At 43.5% G+C, this 15,210-nt stretch overlaps 1 protein-coding gene across 5 annotated transcripts in view; it reads left to right on the forward strand.

The window, feature by feature from the left end:
* The window catches only part of slc39a13 (solute carrier family 39 member 13), a 34,922-nt gene extending 27,450 nt beyond the window's left edge, over window positions 1–7,472 (forward strand). For 3 of the 5 annotated variants that reach the window (XM_061758917.1, XM_061758932.1, XM_061758908.1), the window contains 5 exons: window positions 533–622; window positions 4,627–4,677; window positions 4,836–4,968; window positions 5,045–5,144; window positions 5,224–7,472. In XM_061758917.1, the coding sequence (XP_061614901.1) occupies window positions 533–622; window positions 4,627–4,677; window positions 4,836–4,968; window positions 5,045–5,144; window positions 5,224–5,299 (450 nt within the window). In that variant the 3' untranslated portion in view covers window positions 5,300–7,472. The remainder of the gene's footprint in view (window positions 1–532; window positions 623–4,626; window positions 4,678–4,835; window positions 4,969–5,044; window positions 5,145–5,223) is intronic. The other 2 variants (XM_061758942.1, XM_061758924.1) reach the window with 1 other exon arrangement.
* Window positions 7,473–15,210: the final 7,738 nt, after the last annotated feature.

Consider the following 15,210-nt stretch of genomic DNA (forward strand, 5'->3'; position numbering starts at 1 on the left):
GCAGGGAGGCAAGGCAGGAGTGCGGGAATCTCAAAATAATAATATTTAATCACAATGATAAAACAACTGGCGACTATGACAAGAACAACTGGCGACTATGACAAAAACAACTGGCGACTATGACATGGCAAGACGTGACAACGACAATGAACCGACAAGGACTGAAAGAACCCAGGGAACTAAATACAAACAAATTGACGAGACAACGAGGAACACCTGGACAAGACGCGAGTGGCTGGAGAGAGCTGATTGGTCGACACAAAAGAGACGAGAACAGGTGGACACAACAACCTAATGAGCACACGACAAACATGGAACACAGGAAAACATGGAACAAAACTAAACACAACCCAAACCAAAACACAGACCATGACATAAAGAGTGTACCAGTCACATTTTATAGATGGCTTTACCACCACAACAGCGAACAGAGAAGTGTCAGCAGTTCATTTTAATTCAGAGAAAAATTCTCATTTAAAAATGTATATCCTAATACAGTGATATGACCTAAATACCCGTACTATGTTTTCAGACAAGGGGCTACCTCAACCTACTGGCCAATTGCATTGACAACTTTACACATGGACTGGCTGTTGCAGGGAGCTTTCTTGTCAGCAAAAAGGTGAGGAACTGTGTGCATACTATCCCAAAATATGGAGGTTAACCGCTTGCATTATTTTGGCCACATATTTAGGGCTTTAGAAATTATCAAGTTTCCAGATGCTCCTTCCCCCCACAGTCATTTGTCTCATGCTTGTAAACTGCTTGTAAACAATTCTAGATAGACACTAGTCGGTCACAGTATTATCGACACTTGTATACTTTAATGTTAAGTCCATTTTATTGATACAAGTATAGCACTTCTCAGAGAGGACTCAGTGCTTTAAAGAATACAGTCATACACATTCACATTTTGTAGTTAATACAAGGAATAAATAGAAAAATAATAGATTAAAATACTCCTCTTTGAGCCGTGTGTGTGTCCCAATGATCCTAGGAGCTATGTTGTCTGGGGCTTTATGCCCCTGACAGGGTCACCCATGACAAACAGGTCCTAGGTGAGGGACCAGACAAAGCACGGCTCAAAGACCCCTTATGATGACGACAAACAATGGACTTGGTTTTCCCTTGCCCGGACGTGGGTCACCGGGGCCCCCCTCTGGAGCAGCTTGGGGGGATGGTCACTTGTAATTGGTTAGTGATTGTCATGCATGCCAGATTCATTTAGCGTCGTTAGCGGTAAACTGTTTTTCTAACTTTACTGCATAATTTCTCTTTGCGATGTTAATTTCTTTAGTCAGCTGGTTTCTAGTGCAGTTATATAGGGCTCTATCTCCACTTCGATATGCGTCCTCTTTAGCATGGAGTAGTTGCTTAAGTTTGGCAGTGAACCACAGGTTGTTGTTATTGAACGTCCGAAATGACTTTGTTGGTACACACACCTCATCACAGAAACTGATATATAGGATGCCACAGTGTCTGTATTTTCATCCAGGCTGTCAGTTGAATTTTCAAAGACTCCAGTCTGTGCACATTTTGCATCACGTCTGGTGTGGGGGTAGAGGGGCGGAGACAACCAGCTTAGGGCTTGTCTGCAGCTAAACTCCAATTGTTGGTCACACCGCGCACGGCACAACAGCAAGGGTCCGACGAAGTCATCAATCAAACACATGCTCCAGCTTGGAGGCTATAATCTATACCGGTACTCAAGCCGGCGGCCAGGATACTCGGCTTGGCATGCACGACCACATCGGTTGACGTACGGCTACCTATAGGTCGTCTTGTATTTGTTGAATAGTAGTCTGTAATTATGTTTTGTTAAAAGATGGCTGTGTGGATAAGGAATTATCCTTAAAAAAAAAAGTTTAGCCAGGCCTGGAATGGACCGGCCGTTCGGGAGTTGTACCAAAATACTCATTTGCCACCGACGCCCCTGCTCACTAAATATAGCGGAAATGTCGCTAAGTTAGCAAGGCAGGAGTTGTAGCTCTTGGTCACTTGCACCGCACGTACACGGTAAAAAGAAAAAAAAGAAAAAAGCACTGCATGTTTTACATATTATTTTGACTCTATTAACACTGTGAGGACTGGTCAGTCAACGTGACGAGTGGCTGCTATCTTTGTGGAATTTTCTTTAGGGGAAAAAAAAAACAGACTGATAGGTAGGTTTGATTGAAGACTCTAAATTGCTTGTAGGTGTGTGGTTGTTTCTATGTGCCCTGCGATTGGCTGGCGACCAGTTCAGGTTGTACCCCGCCTCTCGCCCGAAGATAGCTGGGATAGGCTCCAGCATGCCCGCAACCCTAGTGAGGATAAGCGGTACAGAAAATAGATGGATGGATCGGTGCAGCGTCTGCAGTAATGTGGAATTTGTATCAGTCTGTCGTGGTGAAAAAGGAACTGAGCCGAAAGGCGAAGCTTTCAATTTGCCCATTGATCTATGTTCCTACCCTCACCTATGGTCACGCGTTGTGGGTCATTACTGAAAGAACAAGACCGCGAATACAAGCGGGCAAAATTGGTTTCTCCGCATTGAGAGGTACCAGATGAGGTGGCTCAGGTATCTGTGGTTAAGATGCCCCCTGGACGCCTCCCTGGTGAGGTGTTCCGGACACGTCCCACCGGGAGGAGGCCCTGGGGACGACCCAGGACACGCTGGAGAGATGGCTGTCCCGGGAACGCCTCGGGGTTCCCCTGGAAGAGCTGGACAAATTAGCTGGGGAGAGGGAAGTCTGGGCCTCCCTGCTCTCAAGCTGCTGCCCCCGCGACCCGACCTCAGATGAGTGGAAGAAAATGGATAGATGGATGGATGGAATGAGCACTATAAAGGCCTTTCAAATCCTCCATCAGAAATATATTCCCCAAAAACCAATTGTCTAAAGTACTTGACCTATTCTACTGCCCACAGTGTTCTTCACACGAATAATGCTCCATTTTCACTATTTAGGTTGGATTTTTAGGGCAATGACGGCATTTGAAACGTCATGGTAATTTGGATGCGTCGAGTAGGAGCACCCCCTAGAATTTGGGCCCGTATGAGTTTATTGGTGGATTTACAGTATTTAACTTAACCTGTCAGCCAATAGGAGAAGGGGTTCCCCGAGTAGCAGATGAAACACCAATGGAGTGAAGTAGATATGTTGAGGAAGAATCAGGTCATACTCAAATTTGAAGGTGTTTTTGAACAGATTTTCTGTAGGCAATATCACACAAAAAGATTCTTCAAAAAGACCCTTTTTTTTCCATACAAAAAACTAATTCTCCGGAACCCATCATACTTCATCCCATTTTCAGAATTCTTGGTCCATTGTACTCTGGGACTGTCATTTCTGGGAAATCTTGTCACATTGCAAATTCAGACTGTGGAATTTGCCTAAATCTGGCGTAATCCGAAGTATCCTAGTTTTGTTGAAATAGGTGAAGAGAAAATTAAGTTGTCAAGACGTGAGGAGGCAAAGGCATGAAAGATCTGATCTACTTCAGAATTAGATAACATGGACATAGATTTAAAAAAAATGCCTGACCAAATAAAATGTGATCTAATCCATCCATCCATTTTACGTACGGCTTATCCTCACTCGGGACGCGGGCGAGCTGGAGCCATCGCAGCTGACTCTGGGCGAGAGACGGGGTACACCCAGAACTGGTCACCAGCCAATCCTAGAGCACATAAAAACAAACAAGCATTCGCACTCATTTAGACTTTTCAATTAACCTACTGCTGCGATTGGCTGGCGACCATTTCAGGGTGTACCCCGCCTCTCGCCCGAAGGTAGCTGGGATAGGCTCCAGCATGCCCGCGGCTCTAGTGAGTATAAGCGGTACAGAAAATGGATGGATGGGTGGATCAATTAACCTACCATGCATGTTTTTGGGATGTGGGAGGGAACCAGAGTACCCGGAGAAAACCTATGCAGGCACGGGAAGAACATGCAAAATCCACATAGGTGAGGCCGGATTGAACCCGGGTCCTCAGAAGTGTGAGGCAGATGTGATAACCAATCAGCTACAATGCCACCCTTGTGATCTAATACACACCATAAATTCAATTGGTCTGTTTAAAATGACACTGTCGTAGACATATTGATTTTATTCAGTCAGTGGAACCAACAGTACCTTGTGGAGAACACTATTTTATTTGGATCACATTCAAACTTTGTATGTTTCTAATATTTTTCCAGATATGAGAGCGAGACAGACAGACCGACAGACAGAGATGCACACACAGATGAGACAAAAAAGTTTTTGAAAATAAATTAAACTCAAATTTAATACAGATTCCTTCTTGTACCTTAAGTCTTAAATTACAAAATGCAAATATTCTACAGAAACGAGCCCTTGTATCCATTAAGGAAGATGACTATATATTGTAGCGGGAAGAAGAAGGGTCCAGCTGGTGTGGCATAAGGCTACCAGCGGGAACTATGGATGTATGTGCCAGAGAGGAAGTTAGCTAGATGTCACAAACAAGCATACATTCGCACGCACATGCCATTTTACTGGTGCTCTTGGGCATATTATTTCAATGATAAATACATGAATGGTATGGGTCTTAAATGTTCTTTATTTTTTGTTATATACAGATTAGGGAAGGGGATTTCACTAATAATGATACTTTTCTTACAGGTTGGGTTTCTTACCACTTTTGCCATCTTGCTCCATGAAATCCCACATGAGGTGAATTTCTTGGACCTAAATATATTTGACAAATGAATGTCTTGTCTTTAGCTCACATTTGCCTTCAATTTAGAGGGAGCATTTAGATGCCCCAAACTGGAATGTGAAGTCGCTGAACGTTTAGCCACTGCAGTCATATGAAACGTCATTGTTCACAGGTGGGTGACTTTGCCATATTGCTGCGAGCCGGGTTCGACCGGTGGAGTGCTGCTCGTCTGCAGCTGTCCACTGCATTGGTTGGTGTCCTGGGGGCTTGCTTTGCTTTGTGTGCTCAGTCACCAAAAGGCACAGGTAAGATCTTTTGTTGGTTTATGAATCCATACCATCAAATATCCTGTGAGCTACAGCAGTGATCTACCGTTTCCAGAAAATGCAACTTCCTGGATACTTCCATTCACCTCTGGAGGCTTTCTGTACATTGCCTTGGTGAATGTAGTTCCTGACCTGCTCGAGGAATCCAGTTTGAGGCAAGCTATATACTACATTAATCATGACTAGAATAATTATTTGTCTCTGAATCTGAGTGTTAAAGCTTTTGTTTTACAGGCACTCCCTACTTCAGACCCTACTCATTTTCTGTGGTGTGGCAGTCATGGCTCTCCTGTCAACCATTGCTTTATGAACATTGAAGGCGGCTTTTCTTGCTACAGTACCAAACAGAGACCTTCATGAATTCTTACAATCCATCTTGATAGCCAGATTAACCCCTCTGGATATTGTCATGCGTCATGGTATACTGAAACAAATGTCGAACAAAAATTGCACTTTATGAATCAATGACGAACTCACTCTTGAGATGGGACATTTTTATTTGACAATTTTGGACAATGTGCCAGCTCTAATTATCAAGGGAAAGTTGATTTGTATGGATTTCTGTTACCAAGTTGTCATAAAATATACATATATCAGACAATCCTCTTTTGCACATAAAATGTTGGTGCTACATACAGTCCAATCCAGTAGAGTCCGCCTTGTTTAAATTGTTTAAAGAACATCTCTTTACATGCCAACAAACTCTCATAATATTAAGATTGTAATTGCACCTATTGAGCATGACTTATCAGTCTTCTAAAAAGGCTATTTATGAACTATAGAGGATTTTTTTATAGGTTTTTTTTCTTTTCTTGAAGGCACGGCGGTCAAATGGTTAGCACATCCGCCTCCCAGTTCTGAGACTGGGAGTTCAAATACGAGCTCCTGCCTTCCTGTGTGGAGGTTGCATGTTCCACCCGTGCTTGCATGGGTTTTCTCCGGGTACTTTAGCCTCTTTCCACATTCCAAAAATATGCGTGTTAGGTTCACTGAAGACACTAAATTGGTGTGAATGTGAGTATGAATGCTTCTTTGTTAAAACGTGTCCTGTAAAAATGTGTAGAAAATGGATGAATGCAGGATTTCATGCTCCACCTAACTCCCCTGACCTGTCATTTGTTCTTGGAGGTGATAATTTGTAATTTTCATAGATCTTTATAAAGATAATTTGCTGTTTATTTACAACATAATGCTATGTTGAAAAAATACCACTCTGGCATTAACTGCTTGGAGACAGTTATGATATGCACCCATCTACACTACGTATGAAGCTGAGTTGCAGTGTGGCTCACAAGGTGAAGAACCTGATACCTAGATTCACTCTGGTTTGCTGTGGAAAATATTGTCCAGCATATGTCAATGCTACTAAGAGCGTATGTTTAAAGTGTCATATGGAAATTAAGGGAGGAGACATTGTGATGGTGTGTTCACTCTGGTCCCTTTTGTACAGCATGTTTGGCAAGCATGTGTTGCCATAACAACTCGACTGCAGGTTGTCTACTTTAGTCATCAGCCTATGAGGTGCCTATTGTCTGTGGAAGGCTTTTCAGTCACGGTACACAAGGAAAACAAACACTCAACATGAGAGAGTATGGTGCCAAATTAGCATGAAAAATAATAGCAGTGAAAAGCAATGACGAGTTGCTTTGTTCCCATCATGCACTAATGTATTTTCTCAACAATTGATGTAGGAATATTTTGTTACTACCTTATCTGTATTACAACATGATTGTCCCAAACCATTGTTTAGCATTTGTCTTAACTGGTAATTATTTAAAAAATTGTGTAAAGTTGTAGACGCTTGTTATAATTTTGCTATTAAGCGATGTGAAAACAACATATTTTTCCCCCTTCGAATGCCTTTGTCCCAGCTGAAAGGTTTTCAGTCGTACATTAATGACCATATTCTATTAAGGTGTTTTCTATGACTGGTCAAATTAAAGTTAGATCCATACTGTAAGTGTCTGGGAAATGACCCCCCACCCCATAGGTCCCATGCCATCAAAAGCCAATGTTTTTCAATGCGTCTGTGACCTGGTTAAAGTTTGACACAGGGGCGGAGCCAAAGAATATTCGGTGGTGTGGCCCGGGTTGAGACCAGGGGTAATTTGGTGGTGGCACATCATGCTTAGCGTGCATAAAGTTGGCAACTATAAAATAAGGGAATAATTAAGGCACGCTACATTGATTAAAATTCAGACAGCAGTGGAATTATCAATACACATTCAATGTATCAGTTACTTGCAATTAAGGAAACAAGCTTACTGAGTACAAGACTTCCAACCTTCTGCATATCAAGTACAGGTTGTCTTTAGGCTTTACACGATCAGGATTTTTGGAGTCGATCAGCAAGTTTAAAAATCCAATAACCGATCATGGATCCGATCACAAGATGGAGGAATGTGTCTATATAAATGACCTGTTCATTTACTGTATATACTTGTGTACTTAATTACAATAAATAATGTATCTTTGTTCCTCTATTTATGCCTGTGAGGCATAGTACTTAGAACAAATGAATGGTCTTCTATTAGATGGCAGGAAGTAAATACAGTAATGAATGTATCCACTTTTTGTGACGTTTTTGTTTGTTGGTGTGCCGTGAGATTTTTCAATTGTAAAATGTTCCTTGGCGCCATCAAGGTTGGAAATCACTGCTCTAGTCAGATTGTGTATTATAATCCGTCAGGTCAAACCAACATTACATGACAGAAATAATGGGTGCTAACTTACTGTAATTAAATGATTCGACAGAACGGCTGTATGTTTACGTCCAACAGTTCGTGCTACCACTAGCTTGCTAGGCTACATAACATTTTATTGCCTGCTTGTGAGCCGTATCGTATTACAAGTACGTGAATATACCTCAGCAAGCCTAAAATAAACGTCTTCTCCTCTCCTGACCACCGGTGACCACCAACACACGTTTTTTTCCCCCATTTTGTCCCCCCATGTCCTTATAATACCGTCGGCTCGCGCCACTCTTGTTGTCGTTGCCACGGTAACGAGTGTATCCGGTCGCATTTGAGTTGACAAGATAAAACCCAATGATCGTAGAAAACGGGATGCGGTGGTATCGGAATACAATATTTTATTGCAGTAGTCTGACAGTGCAATCGTGAAAGAGCAGATTTGTCTTGTAGTTTGATCCGGGCATTACATGTTGCCTGTCTCCGACGTGTTGTCTGTTTTTTTTTCGTTTTTTTTAATAACTTCTTTGGCCATCAGATTTTACAGTACTACGTCAAAAGACACGCGACAAGGCTAAAAAATAAACTAGCTTTTGGATTCAAATATAATGTGCACGCGGCGACGCGGACTAAATGACTTTTGCGGAGTCGATCAATGATGTCACTGATCAGATCGGCGAATTATGACATTAAAGCCGATCAGCATAAAATGTTAAATATCGGCCGATACCGATCAAATCGGTCTAAAGTCTAGTTGTCTTACAGTACATACAGTATTTAGCTCAGCAACACTTTATTTTCCAATGAAATATCAGGGACACAGACAAACTGCAAAACAGCCTTTAACAGACGGTCACAGGCCAACCAGCTCCCCAAAGGATGTGCGAATGTATGTGGTGCATTAAAAATCTGTGGGGAATAGCATGGTGGGCCAGAGAATAGGCCAGAGTGCCAGGACACCTGGCCGAGTACCCTCCCCAGCCCGACCCTGCCCTCCCCCCACAGACGGTTGTAGGATGCATTAAAACTGGAGAACTGGCATAGCAGAGAAGGGGTGGCCAGATCGGAAACCAGCACAGATGTACCAGCACCCGGCCCGGCACCCACCCTACTATGCCAAGTGCCAAACCCCCAGGGGACCCTGAACGAGATGTGAGTGTGCCCAATGTACGGAGTATGTACAGTGTGAGTACTAAAAATGTCCAGTGTGTGAAATTAGAGGCTAGACACCTGCGGGTATAGCCCAGCCCGACCAGTTGGCAGACCACACAGAAAAGAGGGGAAGCCCCTCCCCACCCTACAGCTAATTCTGACCCTCGCCCCAACCTACCATAGCCCAGTGACCAGAACAGGGCACAGAAGGTGGACCCAACCAAGGCAGGAGGCTCGAGATCCTACCATGAGGCCCAAGTCAGCCGGGGACCCCACACACCCCCGGGGAGAGGGAAGAGGAGGACACAGGCCCCGAATGCAGCAGCACGGGCCCCAAGTTTCCCGGGAAAAGCAATGCGTTACTTTGCTCGTTACTCAAAATGGCGGCATTTCTGATCACAGTTTCATCACTGTTCAGTTAACAGCTCTTTCCCAAACGTCGACGTACAACGATCATTCATCATCGCGTAAAGTCCATTAATAAAAACAAGGTTGTACAAATGTATGCCTTTTTGGATCCTGGTAGCATGGCTACATTCTGCTTCAGAACATCTAATTAAAAACAATTAAAAACTTAAAAACAATGGGACAGGGAAAGGTTGTTCAGGCACACTTTTTATTTGGGTTAGAGGTGTCAGGTCTTAATGGAAACAACTTTTTTTCCCCTTTGCCACATGTTAGGATAGGCCTCCTTCAGGCACATATTTTTGATAGATTCAGGCCTGAGTCTTAGTTGTTTACTGCTGTAAACTTTCATGTGTCTTGCACTGAGGAGAGGCTTCCGTCGGGCCACTCTGCCATAAAGCCCCGACTGGTGGAGGCCTGCAGTGATGGTTGACTTTCAAGAACTTTCTCCCATCTCCCGAGTGTATCTCTGGAGCTCAGCCACAGTGATCACTGGGTTCTTCATTATCTCTCTCACCAAGGCTCTTCTACCCCGATTGCTCAGTTTGGCCGGACAGCCAGCTCTAGGAAGGGTTCTGGTCGTCCCAAACGTCTTCTATTTAAGGATTATGGAGGCCACTGTGCTCTTAGGAACCTTAAGTGCAGCAGAATTTGTTTTTGTAACCTTGGCCAGATCTGTGCCTTGCCACAATTCTGTCTCTCAGCTCTCCAGGCAGTTCCTTTGACCACATGATTCTCATTTGCTCTGACATGCACTGTGTGAGCTGTAAGGTCTTACATAGACAGGTGTGTGGCTTTCCTAATCAAGTCCAATCAGTATTATCAAACACAGCTGGACTCCAATGAAGGTGTAGAACATCTCAAGGATGATTATATACGTATTATATACGTATGAGTGTCACGGCAAAGGGTCTGAATAGTTATGGCTGTGTGATACTTCAGTTTTTCTTTTTCAGTAAATCTGCAGAAATTTCAACAATTCTTCAATATGAGGTGCTTTGTGTACATTGAGGGGAAAAAATGAACTCAAATTATTTTAACAAAGGGCTGCAATATAACAAAGAGTGACAAATTTAAGAGGGTCTGAATAATTTCCGTACCCACTGTAGCAGACAAAGAAAAAGATTGGCGGAAGCATGGACCGAACTTCACACACACACACAAACAGATGTCAGTCACAACAGATAACATTGTTACTGCTACAGATTTGGAAAGATAGCCTGACTTGTCAAACGTTCATATCCCTACCATGAAGGCCAATGTTGACTTGACTAGGAATCAACGGTCCCAAGATATTTGAGCCTTAGGAAGTGGTCAACTGCTGTGGAGATGGCCCATTCACTATAAGAACAGTGTTGGGCTGGGTCATCAATGGTCGTTTAAATGGGACTAGCTGGTGACATGAAGCTCCTTCTGTTATGGTAAATAGAATGTGTGTGTATGACTTCGTAACTGAAGCTGAAAAATCAGTACAATCACGACTTCAATCAAAAGGCTTCAAAGGAAAAAGAAGAAATCTGATTTATGGAAACCTCTGCAACTCTACAGGATACGAGGTATTGTCTTCAGTTACCCTTTAAGATACCAGAATCAGAAGACTGACCCCATTAAGGAGTCCCATGTTCTGACTGACACAGCAGCTTCTACCAACCACCAGGCGGCCCACAACAACGATGTGCCTTCGATAAGAAAGACACAGAAGAATGAGACAAAGAGAACAAAAAGGCGAAGCTAAAAGAGCTGTTGTCAGGTCTGTCCTCCATCACCCTGTCTGAAGCTGAGGCTGTCACCTTGATTACTGTCCTTCAAGAGAAAAGCCCAAGTGCTTTGGATACCTGGCATAAATCTGCTAAATCTGATCCGGCTGCTCAGGAAAAAGGGTGTCTCCCAACCATTGTTCAAGAGGAGGCATCCATTGCCAAGGATAATGTCAAACAACTCAGCCAGTAGTTCCAGGTTTCGAAGAAGAAGATGGGCCGGGTGGAAGCTATGTCGCAAGAGCAGTGTGCCACAATAAAGTTGGCGGACAGCAACAGCAAGATGCAGGAGGAGGGGCTACATATGTTACTCACTGAGAAGAAGTGGCAAAGGAAGTGCCTGGAATTTTTTTTGAATGTCGAACAGAGCAGCGGAACAAGTAGCAAAACGAACATGGCCTGGCACAATAACAACATCTCGCTGTTGGCAGAGATTCAGAATCTGCGGACACAGATTTCTGATTTGACTGTCAATCAGCTGGCTTTGGACCAGATCCAGAAGAGTGTCCAGGAAAAGGAGGAGTACATGGAAACTGCCAAGAGCCTACAACCTAGAAGGGGCTGATCGAAATGGCCAACAAGGAGAAGCTAGTTACAGAACTGCAGAATGACCTGTGTGAGCTGAAATATCTAGAGCTTCACAGAAAGAACAATGACAACCAGGCGACACTGGCGTTGTCTGAGGCTGTGGGTGTTTCAATTTTCTGCACAGACTTCTGGCCAATGAATTTATCAGGTGGGGCTCTGCAGATTTGAGAGAAATGTCACTGAGAGTTCAGCTGCACAATTCTCTCCTGTATCAGGGGATCCAGAGGAACTGTCTGAGAAGCTGAGGAAGCCCAAAGGATTCTACAGGTTGACTGTGCAATGAGCCTGAAAGTCACAGGATATTGAGATATTAAATGATGGAGTGCAGTCGAACAACTGGAGATGTCGTTGTCATCATGAATTCCTTAGCTCCATGCGGTTCCTGGCCTCTCGGCAAAGTGCATGGTGCCTTCAGTCAAGCTACAGATTAAAAAACATTACGAAGAGACCTATAACTAAGCTAAAGTATTTTTGCTACAGGAGGTCTAAATTTAATAATTTTAATTAGAAGTTATTTGTGTGGTAATTAAGGTTCACATTAGGCTCCTATTGTTTTGTATTAAATTATGTTTTCCTGCCATAACAATTAATGGCCTGTGTGTAAGAGCAGAAAATGTGTGTTTATGGTGTTGCACAGGGTGCTGAGTGTCATTGGTTGATTTGTGGTAAATTCTATTTCAATAGGAAGCTTCCTTTGCCTCAGCAGCTGTTCCAACCGGAAATAGTAAACAGTTTTTGACTGCTGTAGCTGTCAACCTGTAACAGCTTCTCACTGCCGTTTCTATGTTCATTCATTTAAGTTATTGGAAACGTATTGGAGTTGAATGATGAATGTGAAGGATGTACAAGATGATAAATGGACTGTGTGTTCAATGGGCAAGTTTGTCACTAACTCTCATTCATCAATATCTGGAACAAATTGCGCATCAATTACTAAACTCTGGTTCTCAGTGGCCTAAAGCTTTGGCTTGGCCTCTTCAGGTACACTGGCTGTATTGGGCAATGTAGTTTTCTTTTATCTTTTGTGCTCTCTTTTTCTTCATTTCCCCCTCACACTTGTCTAATGTGTTTTTGGATGACTTTTGCGAGTTTTCAGGAGCTGTACATTGAGGACCAATATGTCCATTCTCTCCACATCTGTAGCAGAAATAGACTCTTTTTGATTCTTGGGCTTCAACTGAGCAGACTTGGAACTATACGCAGTTTTGTATTTGGGTTATGACCAGTATCTCTAAAATTAGCTTTTGACTTGACTGACAACCCACTTATGTGAATTTGAAGTGCTTTGACCTCTTTTCTCAGCTGTCGTAAGCCATCACTTTTATCTTGTTTGACGGTTTTCCTTTCTTTGGAGCCTTTTTTTCCCCAGTTTTTTTCTGCGTAGACTCCTTGTTCAAGGCTTTTAGCTTTACTTTGAACTTTTCAACTTCACTTTGGAGGTCATTTGTCTGACTTTTTTTTATTTTTTTTTATTTTTATTTTTTTTTTTTACTGTGCGTCAGTTGATCGCACTGCACACATACGTATTGTTTTGTGGGCCTTTTCAACTTTTGTCTGGCTACCTCAGGTGCTTCTTCTTCCCGTATCTCTTTGAGCAATCTTAAGAATGGTGGGGGGTTGTCTCACCTTTCTCTGAGATTGAGGTCGAAGTACCATGAGATCTGACTCAGTTGTACCTTTGATTAGTTGCTCTGATTTGCTTTATTGGCGTCACTGACTGGTAGGCCTCCTCTTTGCATGACCTTGTTAAGTGTGCCATTCTGAGCAAAAAGTTTGACATACACTTAATCTTTTGAGAAGCTCTCTTAATGTGAGATCCAGTTCTTGTCCTGATTCTGTAGTTCCAGAAGTTCTGTCCAGGGCTTGTATGTAATCCATATGACTTGCGACGGGTTGCGTTGACATGAGTTTGACGTGTGCAGCCTGAATGATTTCCAGTTAGTCCTTTGATACTTTCGACAATTCATTCTTTTCTCCTGGTCTGGATACTTGTATTCCTCAGTCATGAACTTTGCTACTTGTCCTCTCTTGATAGAGTGGAGTTGACTCCAGAGAATGTCCTTAGATGTGTGTGTGAATTGTTATTGTTTATCCTGCTTGGTTGCAATGCATCACTTACCGCACAAATGAATGACTCTGGATTTTGTTTCCATGAAGGGGAAGGATGGGGAAGTTGTTTGAGATCATCATGAGCCTTTCCTTCTTCCTGCAGAAATTTGTCCGGTTTCTCTGAGAACAGGTGAGATTGCTCAGTAATAACTATTGTCCATGTAGCTCCTTCTTCATTTGAAAACTACTTCAGCTGGAACTTTGGATGAGTCGATTTCTCAATCACATAGCACAGTTAGTATTTTGCTTACAGGAACAAACATTTGCCTCATATGCTTACCTGGCCTAATGCTTTCTATGGTTTCAAGTACAGTCTCAGTAGGGCTGGCCCTGGGCATAGGCGACATAGGCGGTCCCCTAGGGCGCCATCTGTTGGAGAGGCACACTGCCAACGCCCTCCTCCTCTGGAAAAATATTTAAATAAAGTCATAAAAAAATTGTGATGCCCACTGGCGCCCCCTTTACATTTATGTCTTGAAAATAACATAAAATTACAAAATAAAGTAACTGTTTGTCACTTGGCAAGTCACGTTGCATGAGATCTCAAGTCAAGTGTTTTTGGGACGTGGGAGGAAACCGGAGTACCTGGAGAAAACCCACTCAGGCTCGGGGAGAACTATTTTTAAAATAGAAGAACCTGGACACCCTGCGGATGAAACTAATTTCGGCCGCTTGTATCCGCAATCTTGTTCCTTCGGTCATGAGTCACAGCTCATTACCATAGGCGAGGGTCGGAGCGTAGATCAACTGGTAAATCAAGAACTTTGCCTTTCGGTTCAGCTCCTTCTCCACCACGACAGACCGATACAGAGTCCGCATCACTGCAGACACTGCACTGATCCGTCTGTAAATCTCCCGCTCCATTCTTCCCTCACTCGTGAACAAGACTTCGAGACACTCGAACTCCTCCACTTGGGGCAGGATATCTTCCTCCACCCGGAGAGGGCACTCCACCCTTTTCTGATTGGGAACTATGGTCTCAGATTTAGAGGTGCTGATTTTCATCTCAGCAACCCCAGACTCTGCTACCTCCTGGGAGGTGTGTCAGTAGAATTGAGGAGGAAATATTTGGCCCACTGACTCACAACATCCCGAGTTGAGGTCAACAGCGCCCCGTTCTCACTATACACAGTGTTGATGCTGCACCGCTTCCCCCTCCTAAAACCAACATTTCCTCAAAGCCGTCCAGAAGTCGTTTTCCATGGCCTCATGGAACCCATCCCATATCTGGGTTTTTTGCCACAGCGACTACCAAAGCTGCGTTCCGCTTGGCCAGCCGATACCCATTATTTGCCTCAGGAGTCCCACAGGTCAAAAAGGCCCAATAGGACTCCTTCTTCAGCTTGACAGCATCCCTTTCTGCTGTGTCCACCAATTAGTTCGGGGATTACCGCCACAACAGTTACCAACCACCTTACGGCCGGTCAGCTGCCTCAACACTGGAAGTGTGTAACATGGTCCACTTAGACTCAATGTTCCCTGCCTCCCCCGGGACGTGGGTGAAGTTCTGCTGAAGGTGG

The sequence above is a fragment of the Phyllopteryx taeniolatus genome, chromosome 2 (assembly GCF_024500385.1).
Source record: "Phyllopteryx taeniolatus isolate TA_2022b chromosome 2, UOR_Ptae_1.2, whole genome shotgun sequence".
Classification (NCBI taxonomy): domain Eukaryota; kingdom Metazoa; phylum Chordata; class Actinopteri; order Syngnathiformes; family Syngnathidae; genus Phyllopteryx; species Phyllopteryx taeniolatus.